Source organism: Trichosurus vulpecula, chromosome 4 (genome assembly GCF_011100635.1).
Source record: "Trichosurus vulpecula isolate mTriVul1 chromosome 4, mTriVul1.pri, whole genome shotgun sequence".
Lineage (NCBI taxonomy): Eukaryota > Metazoa > Chordata > Mammalia > Diprotodontia > Phalangeridae > Trichosurus > Trichosurus vulpecula.
In genome coordinates this window covers 402637447-402657019 of record NC_050576.1, presented here as the reverse complement: position 1 = coordinate 402657019, position 19573 = coordinate 402637447, and the positions used below count along the sequence as shown (strand labels likewise).

Here is a 19573-nt window from a genome sequence, read left to right as displayed (position 1 = left end):
ACACACTTACTAGCTGTGTGACCTTGGGCAAGTCAATTAACCCCAATTGCACTGCCTTCACCCGTGCAAAAAAGAAACCCAAATGTGATCACAAAGAATCAGATACAACTGACTTGACTGAAAACCAACAACACCAATAATCTTTTACATATCCTCAAGGAAGGAGGGGTGGTTTACACCCCACCTGAATTAATGCAATGTAATCAGTATAAGGAAATGATTAAATATTAACTGAGAAACACAATGGTTCATGATCTATGATCTGTTTAAGAGGTCTTTGATTAAGTCAAGAAGGGAATAGCTTGTTAGCTAATCAAACAAGCTAATCACATCTCTAGGGACTTTGAATAGTTGCAGAAATTTCAGCAGAAATCATCCTAGCATTGGCCAGTCAAGTGGTAGAAAGCTCTGTGATGACAGACTCCTGAGAAGAAGTTGCCCTTAGGGAGGAAAGAACAAGTTCTTTTCCTTCCTACCCCCATTGACCGTGATGACCTTGTAAACTCCCAAAAGTCAAAAGATTTTGGAGCAATGTAACCAGAGCATGAGCAGCTGATGGCAACATTTACATTAGGAATTGAAAGATAAAAACTAAGTACAAAGACAGCTTTAGGACGATGCAGGGGCACTGACCCTAAGACACCAGCTGAGAACTACAATTAAGAGAAACTTCATGCAGACTCTATGAAGGGAGAAAATGATTTACAGGAGCTATGTGTTCCTTTTGGCTACATACACTCTTAAAATTTAAGGCCACCCCCAGACATGTTGTATGTGTAAGGGGAGAATATGCCCCCAGTTCGGGAAGATGTAGAAACATCATAGAAATAACAAATGACTTTGTTATATTACATAGTAAGTATTCTTTTCAAAAGCTAATAAATTTGGCTGATAATGTAGAGCAATCTGGTGGAACCTCAAGAACGAGAGTACTAGAAACCCCAGCCTTTCAGTTACTGCTAGAACTCTATGGGTATGAATTAGGAAAGTAAGTCCAAGAAAGATGCTTTACTTCTATAAATATATGTACATATATTTGGAAGTTGGACTCCATTTTTATTTTTTGAAACAATGGCAAATCCATTGTGAGAAGACTATTAAGAAGTTGCTTAGCTGAAAGATTTGAAAAGATAGCCTTTTATATTCTAAGTCATACATGTGAATGATTTTAAATGACAGCGCCAAGTAATTAACCAACCTCTCGTCAAATTAAAATAAGATCTTCCAAATTGCCTTTACCCTTTACCCACAAGAGGTATTCTATTGTTCAGATAAAAATTATCCATTTCAAAGATGCTATTTGAAATTTTCTCAAAACAACTTGCCAGAATTGGATTTGTTTGTTCTTCTTTGTAATCTGAAGATGTTTAAAGAAGTGGTCATGGCAGTATTGAATTTCAGGAGCAGTCAGAGAAATTGAGGTTCTCCAACTAACTTTGTGAACTTTACCTCTGAGCCTCACCGAATCACTCAATTTCAGAGCCAGAATTCCATATATAATGTACCTGAAAAATGGCCATCCAGTTTTTGCCTGAAGATGTCAAGTAATATCTACTTCTTGAGGCCACCCATTTCACTAATTGTTGGGAAATTTTACTTTATGTGAAACCTGTTAACCTTCGTACAACTTTGAGTAATTTCAGTCCTATTTGGACTAGTCCTTATTCCACATGATAGACTTATAAATATTTAAAGGCAATGATCATGTCCCAACTTGCTAAGATTTTGCTTTGCTTGGTTAAACATTTCTCATTCCTTCAACTGATCCATAAAGGGCATGAATTCAAGGCCCTCCTGATTACCCTCTTCTGGACAACATTAGCTCATCCATCATTTTCTTTTGTAAAACGTGACCCCTAGAACTGAAGAGAAGGCCATAGGTCTGACCAGGGTGGAGTACAGAAAGACTATGCCTCTTTTAATTTAGATGGACATTTCTTCTCTGCCATATCACATTGTTGACTCATGAAATGTACATTACCCTAAAATTGCTACATCTTTTTTTTTTTTTCAGAAAAAAATGATACCTAGCCAAACCTCTCCCATCTTCCATTTATGAAGTTGACTTTTGGAACCCAAATCAATACTCTGTTAATCCTGATTAAATTTTATTAAATTTTAGCTTCAGCCCAACATTACAACCTTTCAGGATTACTTTGGATCCTAACTGCCATCCTCTGTTATTTGCAAATTTGATAAGCATTCCATAGGTACAGTGACAAATGATGTTAAATAGCATGAGGACAAATATAGATGCTCTTCCCCCTCCCAGGGAGTTATATTGGACAGTTCCTTCCGACATCAGATCATTGGTATCAATCCATTGAAATATACCAACTTCTAGCCCATACCTTTATATCCTTCCCACATGGATAGCATAAGATATTTGGCAAGTCTTTAGCTGAAGTCTAAGTAAACTATATGCACAGCATTCCCTTGAGTTTAGTAACCTTGGCAAAAAAAGAAAATTACAGTAGCTTGACCTAGCCTGTTATTTATGAATCCATGTTGATCTTTGTGACCACTGCTTTATTTTACTAGATGTTCATTAACTATATCCCTTTAATAATACATTTTATAGTTTTGCCAGGAATCAAAGTCAAGCTCATTCATCTGCTCATTTGTACATACTCTCTGGACTAGGGGTCGGGAACTTGTGGCCTTGAGGCCACATGTGGCCCTCTAGGTTCTCAAGTGCAGCCCTTTCACTGAATCCAAACTTCACAGATCAAATCCCCTTTCAGTTTTTGAGAAAAAAGAAATTTGCCCTTGTCATATTCTATGGTAACTCTCTCATTCTAGACCATCTTTCAGAAGTTACTGACAGGGGCCCAACGTTCCCATCTGATCATTTTTTCATTATTTTTTCACAAATTTTCATATACAAAGATATAGTTCGTTGAGGCGAGGTGACCTGAATTCGTCAAAGGTGGTTAGGTGCTTTCTGGCTCTTTCCGTATCTTGGTTATCAATTTTCTGTTGAACAAATTTGATCTTTCCTTTCTAGTCCAAAGACCATTCTCCTTGCCAGAAAAAATGGAAGGAAAATTAAAACAGATTTGCCTTTTGTCCCTTATCATTTAGCATTGTTCCACTCACTCCAAACAATAGTTATATCCATTTCTTTTAGCCATAAAAAATCCATTTTCTGCTTATGATTCAGTTCATTCTGATCATTAGCACTTCTGACACTAATTTTATAGGATTTTTTAAAGAACACTTTTTAAAAAGTTTTTTTTTAACTTTAAGAAAAATTTTAAACTTTTCTAAAAAAAATCTTCTATCTATCCTTATATCTTTTTTCTGTACATGTCTTCCAGAATTTTTTGAGGTAGTTGATGAGTAACCTGGACATCCAGATGCGTCTCTTTAGACAACTCTCTTTTTTTTTCTTCTCATCAGAATTTTTTAATGTCTTCAAAATTTCAGTACTGACACATTCAGCTATCTCCTGGTCTGATTTCTCCTGTAGAATTTTATTCCCTGAAATCATATATCTCTTTTCTCTTAATCCATAGAAATCTGCTCTTCCAAAGCCTATGTCACACTATTCCTAGCTTCCCTCTCCTGCTCCAGTAGAAATTCTACCATGGAGTATTCATTTTGTTAGGGCAGGTAGGTGGCCCAGCAGATAAAACGTTGGGCCTGAGTCAGGAAGGTGAATCTTCCTGAGTTCAAACATGGCCTCAGACACTTACTAGCTGTGTGACCCTGGGCAAGTCTCTTCATCCTGTTTGCCTCAGTTTCCTCATCTGTAAAATGAGCTGGAGAAGGAAATGGCAGACCACTCCAGTACCTTTGTCAAGAAAGCCCTAAGAGGGGTCATGAAGAGTCAGACACAACTGAAAAATGACTAAACAACAAAATTTACTTCATTCCACTGTTCCTACCACATCTTTCTTTAAAAATAAACAAGAAGTTGATGCTTTTTAAAAATTACTGTCTTTTGCCAGTCTACTTCCCTTTGCCATTGAAGTCTCCTTTGTGACAAAGAAAAGTGTTCACCAAAATCAATCAATGAAATAACTTCAATTCACAGCATATGCGCCATTCTGCACCTGTTGTCTCACCATCACTCCACTGAGTGAAGGAAAGTATGTTTCAGCATCTGACCTCTGGCACCAAAATTGTTCATTACAATTAATCCAAATTCAGCTGCTTTTTAGTGTTGTTTTTGTCTGTGTCACTATAGATATTATTTATATTGTTACCCTGGTTCTGCTGTTTTTCTCTCAGTACTTAGTCATAGAATTCTTCCCATATTTTCCTACTGCCTCTTAGTAATTATTCCTCTCAGGACAATGATGTTGGATAGGTGGCACCAGTGAATTATTCCATATAGCCTTCAAGAACCCAAGATAATTCTCTTCACAAAATGAAGCATCTGAGTAATACTTTTGCGGGGAAGTACTTTTGTAGACCCTCAACAGATAATTATTTGATTGTTGGTTTTCTTGATGCGTGATCTTTGTCTAATGGCTAGCATCATGCATTTACATCCAGAAGGAACCTTAGAGGTATTCTAGTCTTCTCTTTTCATTTTACATATGAAGAAACTGACTTGCCCGAGATCACATATGTAGTAAATGGCAGAGGATGACTTTGAACCGAATCCAAATTCAGTACTATTTGCATTATATCACTCACACCTCCCCAGTGAGTAGATCCAAAGTTACCTCTCTCATGGTTATCTAGAGATTACTCCTCAGAAGGTAGATGTATTACTAGCGGAATCATTAGTGAGCAAATATGTTCCTGAAGGAAGTGAATCACATCTTACTGACATTCTTGGCATAAATGAAACCAAAGGCATTTTAAAAAATAAAAAAAAAAACTTCAATTAAATAGAAAGATGGTTCTCACGTTCCTCTTGGAGAGGTAAATAAAGGAGTCAGGGGAGTTTTATTGTGCACTCAAAGGAAGAAGAAACATCATTTCATGGAACACTTGACCGTCTTGCCTTGCAGTGCTCATGAAAAACATAAACAAACAGAAACTGCAGGTTCTGCCAACTTTTGTTACAAAGGATAAAGAAGTGAAGAAATTCTATGAAGTGAGTACAACTTGATATTCAGGGACTTTAATGCTTAGTACAGGGAGGTCAATGAAAAAATGTGTTGGGAAATAAAATTTGGCACTCAGGAATTAAATTAATTAAATACTTGTAAACTACACAGAAGCTTCATACTACCTGTTCAACCCTGAATATTTTTGTCAAAAAAAGAATCAGGAGGCACTATATGTGGTAAGCACATAATAGCAGAAAATTAATACTGCTTAACAAACAGGAGAACTTCGGATGTTCATTTCAGAAGTGGACTAGAGGATAGGAAATCCATGGCATACAAACAGAAGATGCCTTTGGTGTAGACCTCACAGGGTCAGGACTATGAGAAAGAGATGAAATCAGTAATATTGATGGTACCATTATTCCAAAAAGTATTAAAGGAAGCCAAATTATGGGAAGATGGCTGTTTCTTTGGCTTATGCTTGCTTGTGGCTAATAGGTAACTGAGCAAGACTCAGTGGGCTCAGAGTAAGAGTGAGTAGAATGTGTTTTGGAGAGAGAGCAGTTGAGTCTGGGAGTTAGGGTGTACATTGTTTTATGTCTTTGTTGTGGTATATTACAATGTCACCATGTCTGTGACCCAACAAAAAGTGACTTTAATTTGACAGACCTCCGTTATGGTGTTATGTTAAATCCATTTTTTTTAAATTTATAAAACAAATAACCAAAATAATTTCCACAGCAATGCTTTTTTTTGCATTGTTTGCTAATTAAAATTGCTAATTGGTAATTGTTTTCTAATTAGAATTACTGAAAAGAATTCAAAAGTGAAATTTACTTTCCATCACATTTGTGAGGTTAATTTCATTTTTGATTTAAGATAATGAAAAGAAAAGTTTCACAAAATGGTGGCTGTTCTTATAGTAATGCTGCTTCACATTTGTATCATTTTCTAATCCAGTTTTAGTCCATTGGCAGAGCATCTTAGGAGTCCAGTAAGCACGAAAAACCATTATTTTTCACGAAGAAAGTGAAACAGAGAAGCTAAGTTGTTGCCCAAGGTCATACAACAAATTAAATCAGAGTTAGGAAAAAAAAATCAGTGCATTTTAGAATTCTAACTCTGTGGCTACACCATTCTATCTCATTTTAAAATGATTTTCACCTAATTGCCCTTAGGTAACAATACCACAACTGTCTAGAAAAGCCAAATGAGACATGGAGAAATGAAAGATTTATCGAGATAATTGAATTAAAGCATCCCATTTACTCCCAATTCCCTAGATACCATATACAAAAGAATTTCATCCTTGAGATTTTTGTTTTTATTTTGTGTCTGTTATTCAGATCATTACCTTATTTCTCCTTGGTTCAAATCTCATTTCTGACACACTACGTATGTGATCTATGTGATCTTGGGCAAGTCACTTAACCCCAGGTTTGTCATGTATAAAATGGGGCATTTGAATGAAATGGCTTTTAAAATCTCTTCCAGCTCTAGATCCATCATTCTATGTTATATTCTCTACCTTGTTTCCTAAGGTTTGCCCTTAGGTTTGCCAAGCTTCATTGTGTTGAGTGGAAAAGAATTTATTTACATCTAATTCTACTTTAAATTTAATGATTCGTGAAAGCAGTTGCAAATGGTTACTGGGAGATTTTCTTCTCCTCAGGCAAATGTTGGGTCCAAGCTCTTTGATCAAACACTTCCAACAAGGGCATATGCTTGATTCATCACAATTAATGCCTTGAGGCCTGGAGTGATGATACTTGAGTTAAACTAGAAGACATCTCATTTTATTCTAGCTATCTTTCACTACTTATTTATACCCTGGATATTAAAAAAACCTTCTGAAAAGTATTTTCTGTCCTCTTGTTTACTACTTCAAAATGAACTGACATTTCACCTGTATGTGACTCCCTTTATTTATGCAGAACAAAACCATTCCATGTCTTAGGTTAATGAACTGTTATTTTGGGGGAAAAGATGGTCTTAATTTTTTGGCCAACAATCTGGCGGTGAGTCTCTCTGAATTAGACTAAACTAGTTCGTCATTAACAATCCATCCCCTGAGCCTCTGCTTGAAGCTTTTTTCTATCTTTTTTAAGACCTACCAGAGATTGCCCTCTATTGGATCAGCCTTTGAGAACAAAGGGCGACCTCCATTCTATGATGAGACATCAGGAGAGAAATGCAGAGAAAGAGTTTTTTTCTTTTGTGACAAATTAAAAGAAATATCTGAATGCCAAAACTGATATGAAGTGGATAAAAAGAGGGGGGGTGGAGAAGAAAGGTTCTCTTTTTGAAAACATCACTACTTCTACGAAGGAATGAGTATTGAACTTAGGACTGCTTAAATCTTAGACCTGACACTGCCTCTTTGACCCTGGGCAAATCAATCAGTTCTCCTGGCCTCGGTTTCTTTACTGTTGAAATGAGGCCTCTGTAGTCTCTTCCATTTCTGAATCTGTTGTTGGTGTAGATGAAGTGGAAGACTTGACTTCAAATTTTGCCTCAGAGACTTGCAGTCCTGGGCAAGTCAGTTAACCCCCTCAGCCTTAGTTTCCTCATTTTCATGACTTTACTGGGTAGTTGTGAAGCAAAGCACATTGTTTTATTATCCTATGCTCCATCTAGCCACATATTTCTTTAAGATCTGAGGACAGGCAACAGAGAGGAGGGGAAGACAGAAAGGTGGCATCAGGTTGGCGTATGCCAACTTGAAAGAATAGGAGTGGAATTAAAGCTGACCAAGAGAAACAGGAACACCGCTGCCCTTTATTCTCCCTGTCAAGTGCCCTTTGACATGTATTCTTACAAAACTTTGCTGAGGACTGGAAATCTGGCCAAGGATGCCTTTGAATCCCAAAGTTCTACAGATTAGCAAAGTATTCAAATGTAAAGTTTATAAGTATAATCTTTTTGCTGAGTTGAGATTTACAAAGAACTACTTAATACAAATGAAGAATTTTTTTTTAACTTTGTATCACTTTTTACAAGGGAAAAACACCATTATGTTGTTTTTTCCTTTTCTCTCTCACTCTTTATTCCAAAAGTTTCACATTCTAGTGAACAGTGGTGGAAAAGAATTTATTTACATCTATTTCTACTATATAATCCTGTCCTTATAGACAGATTTAGAAATGCACATAAGTTTTGGATTACAGAAATTGTGTATGTTTCAAATTTACTGTATATAATTAGGTATTTTGGGGGTATACTAAATGTGTTGAACCTTAGAAATATTGTTTTAAAAACAAAAATAACTATCATAATAAATGCTACCACAGTCTGGTTTCATTTCATTGAACACATTTTTAAAGAAGCTTTATAGCAGTCAGCAGTAAAGTTGTAATTATTATGCTTCCTGCCTCAATCATTGTGGTTGCTTCTTAGGTGTGTCATTCCCAAGGAGCTTTATGCTAGAGGCTACCAGCAAGTGCTCAAGTTTACACACACAAACACACACACACACACACACATCTATGTGTGTACATATATGCTTATATATTCATATACCTTTGACATAAATTTAATGTAACTTTATAACAGTTACCACTCATTATCTGAATATAGATTATCTGCTTCTTAGATTATCCAGAGCAGTTTTTAAAAAATGCCAAACTTGCTGCTACCTAGCGTGTTTCTTTGTAATCTCTCCTGCTCTTTACCTCCATAAGCTGGGGTCTGCTAAGGGAATGCCAATGCACTTTAATTTTAGCACAAGAAAAACATAATTAGGAAAATAAGTTTCTTGGAAGGAAAATTACAGGGAACACCAAAGCCCAAGATCCAGCTAAATTATGTGGCATTTAGTTGGTTCATCAAGATCCATCAGTTTAAGGTTGGGAGTGAAATTTTAGCTGAATTAGGATGAATATCAATTTTGGTTTCTCTGTTGTATACGATTATCCATAACACTGTTTCTCTCAGAATGGATATTTTAGGACTGGCTTTAAAAAAAACGTCTTTCTACAATTCCTTTGACAGGGGAATACACTGAGAAACTTGTACTTAACTCTTTTTTGACATTCTTTTTTTTTCTTTAATTTTCTTTATTTTCTTGTTACATTTTAAGTTTTGAACTGTCTCCCCCTTCCCCATGCTGCGCTAAAGAAGACTACCATTTGTTAGATAGATCAATCGATCCATGGATGGATCTATGTAAAACCATACAATGCATACTGCTATTTATCAGTTCTTTCTTTGGAGGTAGATAGCATCTTCCTTTATAGGTCATTTGTAGCTGATTTTAGTATTTATAATACTCAGAAAAACTTAGTTGTTCACAGTTATTCTTCAAACAATATTACTCTTACAACATATATTGTTCTCTTGGTTCTGCTCATTTCACTCACCATTATTTCATGCAGGTCTTTCCATGTTTTTCTGAAATTAACCCGCTTAGCTTTTCTTACATCACAGTAGTATCCGTTGTATTTACTCTTCAAATTTCAATTGTATGTACCTTATAAATTTAGCATTAAATTTAATACTGGCTCTTAGTAGTTAATGAAAGATTAGGAATGTCTCAGAATAAGAAAATCCTGTTTCTGCCCTTAATCTGCTTTGGAGCATGGCAAGTATCTTAACTTCATTGTGTTTCAGTGACCTCATGACTAGGAGAAGGACTGGAATTTGATAATACCTTGAAGGATCCAGCTGTGCCAATTGATGCAGTGTGTATGTTTTAATCAATAAGGCAAAGAAAAATAGAGATATAGGATGAAAAATTTAAATAAAATTATAATATTGTGAATTAACCTGATGTATCTGGAGTGATGATAGATCATTTGGGTCATGTGACTAACAAATACTTGCCTAAACATTTTCCTTAGTCCCCGCTCTCAGAAAAAAAAACCTAACTAAAAGGAAAATTTTGTACCAGTTAGAGCAATTTCAAAGGAATCCAAAGGATAAAAAATGGAGGGTCTCAACTAGGTTAAATTCATTAATTATAAATTAATGTTTGAAGTATAGATAGAGAGTGAACTAGGTTCAGTTTTAAAAAGAGTAGAGAAGACTTTGGAAAAATTACAAAGCAATTTTAGATCCAGAATTTCTCATAATAGCAAAGGCCCATCTTTTCAGTATTTTGCTGGTGTTACTCTATGTTAGAAAGACCTGGAAAACTGTCACCTGCAAAGAACTAAAGAAGAGCTTCATGCAGAGGACAATGGAGCAGGGGGGTATGGAAAGCCTTCAACAAATAACCAAAGAGGTACTCTCAAAAGAACAGGAGTAAAAGACATCATCAAAGAACCACATAGAAGAAAGAGAAGATGAGCTGATCCCATAGTGACAATGAGGAATAACAGCTGAAGAGTTAGAGTATTCCACTGGCACCCTTGTGATGTTGAGACAAAGTGAGGAAGAATTATGACATGTCATATAATCTCTCTGTGGTAAACATTTGGGATCCTATGGATGAGAACCACATAGAATGGACAGATCTAAGTAGGTTGGAATTTGTATCATTGGAGGGAACTGCTGAATTGATGAAATCAGAGATCCATTATGGGTATTTGAGAGGGTTTTGCTACTTGACCCAGACTTGACAGGGAAATTTTTCATATTTACTCTGCTAATATAATGTTGAATTTCAAAAATTTGATCATTTTAGTGAAGATTCACAAATAGTATTTTTATTGGCTATACTGATATATGTATATGCAATATGCCTTTATATTATCTATGGGAATAAGAAACAGTAGATACCTGATGTTTAAAATGATTTTTACAAATTCTTTTTAACTATTAACTTTAATTTCTGCTAACAAAATGGATGAGTTTGAGTTTAACCTTCCAGTGTTTATCCATCCTCCATTGAATGAACTAAGGAGCTATGATATTGTCAAAAGGCTAGATTAGATGAGGAGGAAGGTAAGAATGAAGGAGAAGCATGAGAATAACTCACAAATTTAATAGCCTATGAGCAATCTCTGTATAATTTTTTCCTTCTTAAGATGTGTTCTGTTTTGGTTCTTGTTCTTTCACTTTCTACTCCTTTTTTTAATATGTCTTATTTATATTTTTCCTGTGTGTCATAGGGAAGCTTAATATAAAGGACTTTTAAATAGTTGGAGCTGTTTGGTAATGGTATGTACCATTTTTGAAGAATAAATTTCCTGTAACTGGCAATGGTGCTTAAACTGCATAATAATCTGTACGTCAGTCAGCAGGCATTTTTAAAGTGTTTTCATGTGCGCCAGACATTGGAGACATAAAAAAGTAAAACAAACAAAAATCCAACCATGTTCCCTATCTTCAAGTGGATCACATTTTAACGGGGAAGATAACTGCAAAAAATGTATATACAAGATATTTTGTTGTTCTTCAGTCATTTCATTCATATCTGACTCTTAGTGACCCCATTTGGGGTTTTCTTGGCAAAGATACTGGAGTGGTTTGCCATTTCTTTCTCTAGCTCATTTTATAGATGAGGAAACTGAGGCAAACAGGGTTAAGTGATGTGCCGGCGTCACACAGCTAGTAAGTGTCTGAGGCCAGATCTGAACTCAGGAAAATGAGTTTTCCTGACCCGATCGGGCCTAGCACCCTATGTGCCACCTACCTGCTCCACATACAAGATGTATACAGTGTAAATGGAAGGTAATGTCAGAGGGAAGGCATTAGTAGTAGAGGTATAGGGGAGGATGAGAAAGCCTACTGCAGAAGGTAGGATTGGAGCTGAATTTTGGGGGAAGCCAGAGAGTAGAGGTAAAGGGGGAAATGTTGCAATAACAGGGGACAGCCGGGGAAAATGCTGTTGTGCATTGGAGTGTCATTCAGAAGGAACAGCATGTGGGTCAGTGTTGCTGGAATGTAGAAGTGCTTTAAAAGCAAACAGAGGATTGTATTCCATCCTGGGGGTAATAGGGAGCCACTGGAATTTACTGAATAGAGAGAGATGATGTGGTCTGATACACGATTTAGGAAAATGACTTTGGAAGCTGAGTGGAGGATGGATTGGAGTGGGAAAGGACTTAAGGCAGGGAGACCAACCAGGAGACTATTGCAGAAGCTCAAGCATGAGCTTATAAGGATCTGTGTGAGGTTGGCAGCCTATTTGAGAGGACAGAAGAGAGATTTTTAAAGATTCCATAACATGTTAGATGTTTGAGATGAGTGTTAGAGAGAGGGAGGGGTCAAAGATGACACTGAGGTTGTGAGCCCTGGATGACTGGATGGTCCATAATAAGAAGGTTCTGAAGAGGGGAGGGTTTGGGAGGGAAGACTGTTTTATTTTGAATATTTTGAGTTTGAGATATCAGTGAGACATCCAGCTTGAGATATCCAAAAGGAAGTTGGAGATGCTAGACTGGCAGTCGGTTTAGAGGTTAGGGCTGCATATTTAGATTTGAAAATCATCTACGTAGAGGTAATAATTGAACCTATGGAAGCTGATGAGATCACCAAGTGAGATAATATGGGGGGAGAAGAGAAGAGGGCCCAGGACAGACCCTTGAAAGAAACCCACAGTTAGTGGGCATTACTTGAAAGAAGATCTAGCAAAGGAGACTGAGAAAGATGAGTCAAATGGGTAGGAGGGGAGCTAGGATAGAGCAATGTTGTGAAAAACAAGAGAAGAGAGAGTATCTAGGAGAGGAGGATCGTTCGAGATGTTGCAGAGGGAACTGCAAGTGACGGCATTTGGTGGGAGGTTGGACAGCCCTTAGAGGGAGTTTTCTGTGGTCAAACCCTTGGCACCACTCATGGGGTGACTCTTCTCCCGTGCACAGCTGGGGCACTGTTCATCTGTGTTATAAATGACAGACAGCCATTGGAGGTGTCTGAGGTCATTTGTGAAACTCCAGAATCTTGGGTTTAATTGTTAAGCTTTCATATGAGGGTTGTATACTAGTGCCTTGGAATAAATTGAGTTACCTCATGTGAATGAATACTTATTTCACAGAATATTCACAGTATATCCTGAGTCACCATCTTGATTTATAAAGAATAAAGATAAAACAAGATAATTATTCATTGTAAATGTTAATACATGGCACACATTTGCTCAGTAGTAGATTTTGTTTGTATATTTTGCCAATCTACTTATGGAGGATATTCAACTATTGTTACTGCTAGATTGTTGTGTTTCCCTACAAGTTAACATATACCTTTTCCAGGCTACATAGACTCAAAATGGGGGCATAGGTTGTTGCTATTGTATCTTGAAGAACATTCTTTTCTTATTCCATTCCCCATTCTGTGCAGCTCATGTTACACTAAACTCTCCTGGTGTGGGTGTAGAAACTTGAGATTAACCTATTTTTTTAAACTTCTAAATAGTGAATGTAGTCATAAAGTGGATTAACTGCCACATAGCCCTGCAACTACAGGCACATAACTGTGGAAAGTATTCCTGTTTGAGAGTCATGACCAAAAATCTTACCTTGTGACATAGCCCCCCTTTGTCCTGTGCTCGTGTCCATCTGTATGAAGGGTACTGTATCATTTTACACACTGATTGGCTTTCCATTCAGGCATAGATTTCAGAAGACCAGGCATTTAAGTAAAAAGCCTATAGCTATTTTCCCATAAAAAGTTTTTAATGAACTTGATAGTTTGTTAGACTGAAGTTTTTAAACTATTTTTCTTGGGGCAGTCTACGAGATAGAATGTTGAATTTGGAAATAGGAAAACCTGGCTTGGAATCACACCTTTGAATAGTGGATTAAGTGTTGGGCCTAGTGTCAGAGAAACCGGAATTCAAATCCGGCCTCAGACACTAGTTCTGTAACCTTGGGCAAGTCACTTAACCTCTGTTTGCTTCAGTTTCCTCGACTATAAAATGGAGATAAAAGTGGCACTTACCTTCCAGGGCTGTTTTGAGGGTCAAATGAAATATTTGTAAAGTGCTTAGTACAGTGCTTGGCCCATGGGAGGGACTATGTAAATCCCCATCCCATCTTAATTCCAGTGCCTTTCTTCTATTAATTATCTCCTATTTATTCTATATATAGCTTGCCTTCGTATATGTTTGTCTGCTTGTTGTCTCATAATACTGCATGGGAAGGAGTGTAAGTTCCTTGAAGGCAAGGACTCTCTTTGGCCCCTTTTTGTATCCCCAGTGCTTAGCACACTGCCCAGCACTTAGGAGACATTTAATTGATATTGATTTTTTGACTGATTGCTATTATTATGTTATTATTTTACCCTGGAGAAGTCACTTAACCTGTATGGCTTACTTGTTCCTTTTGAAAAATAAGTTAATAATAATAGCAGGATTTTTCTCTCTTCTTTCACCCTCCCCTTTTTGCCCATGGGTAGATATCAGGGGCTTTCTAATCCAATCTGTTGCAGTAATTTCTCTTACCTTCATTAAGCTTTTTTTGTTTTGTTTTTTGGGATTCTTTTTTTGGTGAACTTAGCCAGAAATGTCTATTTCTGGCAAAGTTGACAATATTATTACTAGCCTGTCTCAGCTCTTTGTATAAGCTCAGGCTCATCTCTTTACAATTTTGAGTTATAGTTGCTTCTTCTATAATATGGGGACAGTAACACCAGGAGCAGCTGCCTTTTGCACTGTAAATCTTACCATGCCATACAAGAGTAAGCTATTATTTTTACTACACCCTAGTTGTTAAAAAGTTTCTGACATATTTGTTGGTGCTACTTTGCGCATTGTTAATGACATTTGTTCTACATCGCACTACAGATATGTGCCCAGGTGTTTTAAACTATCGCCTTATCTCCCCACATAGACTGAAAATTTCTCTTAGGGTTTTTATTGATTTTTTTTCCATCTCTTTTTAAGTTTTAATTGTTATCTTGCATTTTTCATCATCCACATTTCCCGGTACATCCTTCCTCTTTTCTTTCTCCCTCCCAGTGACCTATCTCTTAAAACAAAGAATAAAAAAGGAGAGGAAAACTTTTCAGCAGAACTAAACCAACACTCTGAAAAAGCCTAACATTCTAGTCCTTGTTACACACCCACAGTCCTTCATCACTGAAAAGAAGTAAGGGTAGTGCTTTCTATGTTGCCTCTTCCTTAAGACTGAGCTTAGTCATTACAATTTCACAGCATTTAAATATGATTATTTAGTGGCTGTTGTTTGCATTGACACTGGCTTATCTTGTCTGCTTCTTGTCTATCTTCTATTTCGTCACTGCATACTCTGCAACATCCATGACAGTGTTTTCCCCATTAATAGATACTCAACAGAGTTGGAAAAAGACCGTCCACACTGGCCTCTTCCTTTATAAGAAACCAAGGCTCAGTGAGGTGAGGGAGGTGAAATTACCCGCCCAATGTCATAGAACTTGGACATGAGCTTTTCCCCCTTAAAATTCCAATCCAGTGCTCTTCTTGCTACACTGAATTGCTCTTTATTGAATTTAGTCAACTCATGATATCAAGCAGAACACATGAACTTTGTATTCATTACTGCAGTTCTTTCTGGATAGGAGTAATTGCTCATTGTGGATGAGTGGGTTGATGACTATTGGTTAGACTAAGTACCTTTATATGGAGGACAAAAACAATATGTATACATTTACTACATTAAAAAAAAAAACACCACTTTCTGGGAAGAATTAAAGAAAAAACAAACATAAGAGTTTGTGCCTTTAATCCTCAGGTCCCTAGTTGAAAATGTGTTTTATACATTTAATGTATAAATGTTTCCTTATGCCCAGGATGGGCATTCCTGGAATCCGGGGAAAAAACCCTCTTAGTAGAAGTCATGTCACCTGGATGCCACTCAAGGATTAGGTCATAAAGTCAGAGGGGTATCTTAGCCTTGAAAATGCTGGAACACATGATCATTTACAGAACTTCTTTATTGTTGCCCTGCTTACCTATGAATCATTTACTTCTGTGTGGTTAATAGATGGAATAAAATACATTGAAACATCAATGTTATACCATATAATGAAATTAATAATTGGTTATTTTCATAACTAAGTCATTAACTTATACTCTCTTTTGAACAGGATCTAAGATGAATTGTCTTACATCAAATTGTGCTCTTTTGGAAGACTCCAGTGCGATCCTCTCATTATATGTATCCATAGGCCAACTTAGAATGAAAGCATATTGAGATCAGGGACTGTTTCCCTTTTTTTGTCTTTGTATCACTAATTCCTAACTCAATGTCTAGCACATAAGCTTTTAATAAATGCTTTCTTGCTTGATGAGGCAAGCTCATTTTTTTTTGGATTTTCATTAATTTAATTGCCTGGTTTTGATGATGCCACCTTGGCAAGCTCATTTTTAACATTGCTCATAGAATTTTAAAATCAAAGTACCACACAAAAAGGGGTGATAATTCTTATGAAAAATATAAAAAGTGCTATTGAAATGCAGGGAGATTTGAATATGGGATTAGCGAACTCTGTTTGCTACATTCAGAATATGAATACAGAATAAACATTTTTCACAGGATAGCACAGAAAACCGTACTGTGAAGAAAGCCAATCTAAAATGTGTTTTGTCATATCACTAAGAAAGGCTGTTAGGTATTGATGAAAGATAGAACTGGATATCCTTTTGATAAATGCTCGAGTGATTAATTTCTTGATATTTTGAATGTGGACATGGTAATCAGAAATAATTGGTTGGATGACTTCATGACCATTATTGTCATTATTATTATTATTATTGCTTTCAAACTTAAGGTTCATTTTCTCTTTCAGGATCACAGCTTGTGCTATGACCATGAATAAATATGTGGAAGAAAATGTATCTCAAAAATCCTATACAACCATCAAGTACTTCATGAAGATGCTGAGCAGTGTCAGTGAGACCTTGATCTTCATCTTCATGGGAGTGTCAACAGTTGGAAAAAACCATGAGTGGAACTGGGCCTTTGTCTGCTTCACCCTGATCTTTTGCCTCATCTGGCGTGCCCTAGGTAATGAGCTCTTCATAGCCTATAATGGTACAGAATCCTGTACCAGAAATTTTTTTTAAATTTCCATTGTAAAAAAGGAAGTTTGAAAAATATTTAGTGACTAAAAGAAATTAGAGTAGGAATGTGATATCTTCATGAATACTAGCTTAAAAGAAATTGAAGTGTTCTATTAAGTTACTGGGGAAGCTAGGTGTATAGAATTCTGGACCTGGAGTCAGAAAGACTCATCTTCCTGAGTTCAAACTCAGCCTCAGATGCTTCCTAGCTGTGTGACCCTAGGCAAGTACTTAACCTTATTTGCCTCAGTTTCCTCATCTGTAAAATGAGTTGGAGAAGGAAATGGAAAATAGCCCCAATATCTTTGTCAAGAAAACCGCAAATGAAATCATGAAGAGTCAGAAACAACTGAAAGAACTGAACAACAAAAATATACTGAAAAAATCTAGCAAGACTTGAAGGACAAAACGCACATCTCCTCTCCAGAATGGGGTTGGGGAGCGTATATTTTATTCTATACCACCTTGATGTCTGGAGAGAGTAAAGCTAAAATTGAAAGCAGTTGCCTCAAGGCATACATCCATAACTCATTCGTTTTCTAATGCAACATAGAAGATGGGTAAATTGGTCTATGACTGCAGCAGGACACAGCTCTCAGTATCAATCTGCTACTGGGTTGGGTCAAGTAGATCAGTCCTCAGTGCTATGTTAGAGCTTCACCCAGCTTAGCCGCTGGTGAACTTTGCTATGAACTCTCGTTTCTGATCCTTGTGATATCACACAATGTTGTTCTATTTATGATTTTCCTTTACCTTTTCATTCAGTCATTCAGTCGTGTCCAGCTCTTCTTGGCACTGTTGACCATACAGTCCACGGGGTTTTCTTGGCAAAGGTATTAAAGTGATTTGCCCTTTCCTTCTCTAGTGGATTAATGCTAATAGAGGTTGAGGACTTACCCAAAGTAACACTGCTAGTAAGTGTAAACAGGGAAGAATAGTCACAACAAAGATTCTAGCCATCGGTGTTGGTACCACCTTTCTCATCAGCAAGAGGGCTATGTCTTTTTGGTTTCATTTGAATTGGAGCTCCTTGGGGCAACCAGGTAGTGCAGTGAGTGGAGCACTGGCCCTGGAGTCAGGAGGACCTGAGTTCAAATCCAGCCTCAGATACTTGATACACTTACTAGCTGTGTGACCTTGGGCAAGTCACTTAGCCCCAATTGCCCTGCCTTCCCCATTCCAAAAAAACACTAAAAAAAAAAAAAAGAACTGGAGCTCCTTGACAGCATGAAGTGTTTTATTTTTCCATTTGCAACTACAGTGGTTAACATAGTGCCTTGCACTCAGTAATACAAAATGCTCTTTTCATTAATTGATTCATTTATTCATTCATATTCTTTAAGCCACCTATATATTGGGGAATGGCTTTTGGTCTTATACATCCCTATTAGTTGCCTATAAATTGTGAACAGGAGACCCTTATCAGAGATGTTTTATGCAAAGATTTTTTTTAGTAGACCACCTCTCTTACTATCCTCCTTGCATTAAATTTGCTTATGAAAAAAATCAACTTAATGTAACTTAAATCCTTTATTTTGTCCTTTGTAATCATCCCTATCTTTTGTTTCATTAAGAATCCATGCTTCTAATTTTTTATGATATGATCTTTAAAATTTGGGTAACCTGTCCATTTTGAATTTATCCTATTAAGTACTATCTGATGTTGGTCCAAACTTAATTTCTATCAGAATACTTCCAGACTTCCTATTTATTATTGTCAAATAGGGTGTGCTTTCCCAGGTAATTTTTACTTTTGAGTTTATTGAAAACTGTGTTGTTTTCAGTTATTTCTGATTTTTCTATGTATAATCTGTCCTAATGAACTACTTTCCTCATTTTAAATTGTATAAATTATTTTGAAGATTCTTGCTTTATAATACAATTTAAGGTCAAACTATTTCCTGCTTTTTTCATCATTTTCCATGATATTCTAGATATTTTGTTTCACCAATGAATTTTGTTATTATTTTGTATAGCTCTATAAAGTATCCCTTTGTGGTAGTTTCTTTGATATAGCATTTAGACAGTAATTTAATGTCCATAGTATTATATTTATTTAACTTTCTTATATTTCTCTTGTTTGGGATGTTTGCAAATTGAATATTCTGCTTAGGCCTAGGGCTTGAGGTCTGGTGGCCTTTCTTCTGTCAATTGATCAGAATTCTTAAGCCTTTTGAAATTGTTTTATTATAATATTGTTGTCTTTGTATAAATTGTTTTCCTGATTTTGTTCATTCCACTATGCATTAATTCATATGCCCCAGGATTCTCAACAGCCATCTTTGATCATTTTTTACCCTGCAATAATATTTTATTGCTTTGATGTGCCACAATTTATTCAGTCATTCTGCAATTGTTTAAGAGGCGATATAAGTCACCCCCTAGATTCTAATTCTTTGCTTTTATTTTTTCCACCTTTAATTCTCTCTTTAGGATCAAGAAGCTTGTTTTGCTTGTGATAATTACCTCCACAGTACTATTTTCCCTGTTAACCACTTCCCCCCATCTGTAGTGTTTTCCTTGTTGAGCTTGATATAGTCTTATACATAACTCCCCGTGCATGTGTGTGCCTATGTGTGTGTGTGTTTTTCAGGTAAGACTGAGGATCATCTGATGGCCACCTCCCCTCCCTTCCTCTATGTTGTGT

At 36.5% G+C, this 19573-nt stretch overlaps 1 protein-coding gene across 1 annotated transcript in view; it reads left to right on the top strand.

Moving 5' to 3' along the window:
• The window catches only part of SLC9A2 (solute carrier family 9 member A2), a 109175-nt gene that overhangs the window by 44009 nt on the left and 45593 nt on the right, over positions 1–19573 (top strand). The window contains exon 4 of the mRNA XM_036756065.1: positions 16653–16870. Coding sequence (XP_036611960.1) covers positions 16653–16870 — 218 coding nt within the window. The remainder of the gene's footprint in view (positions 1–16652; positions 16871–19573) is intronic.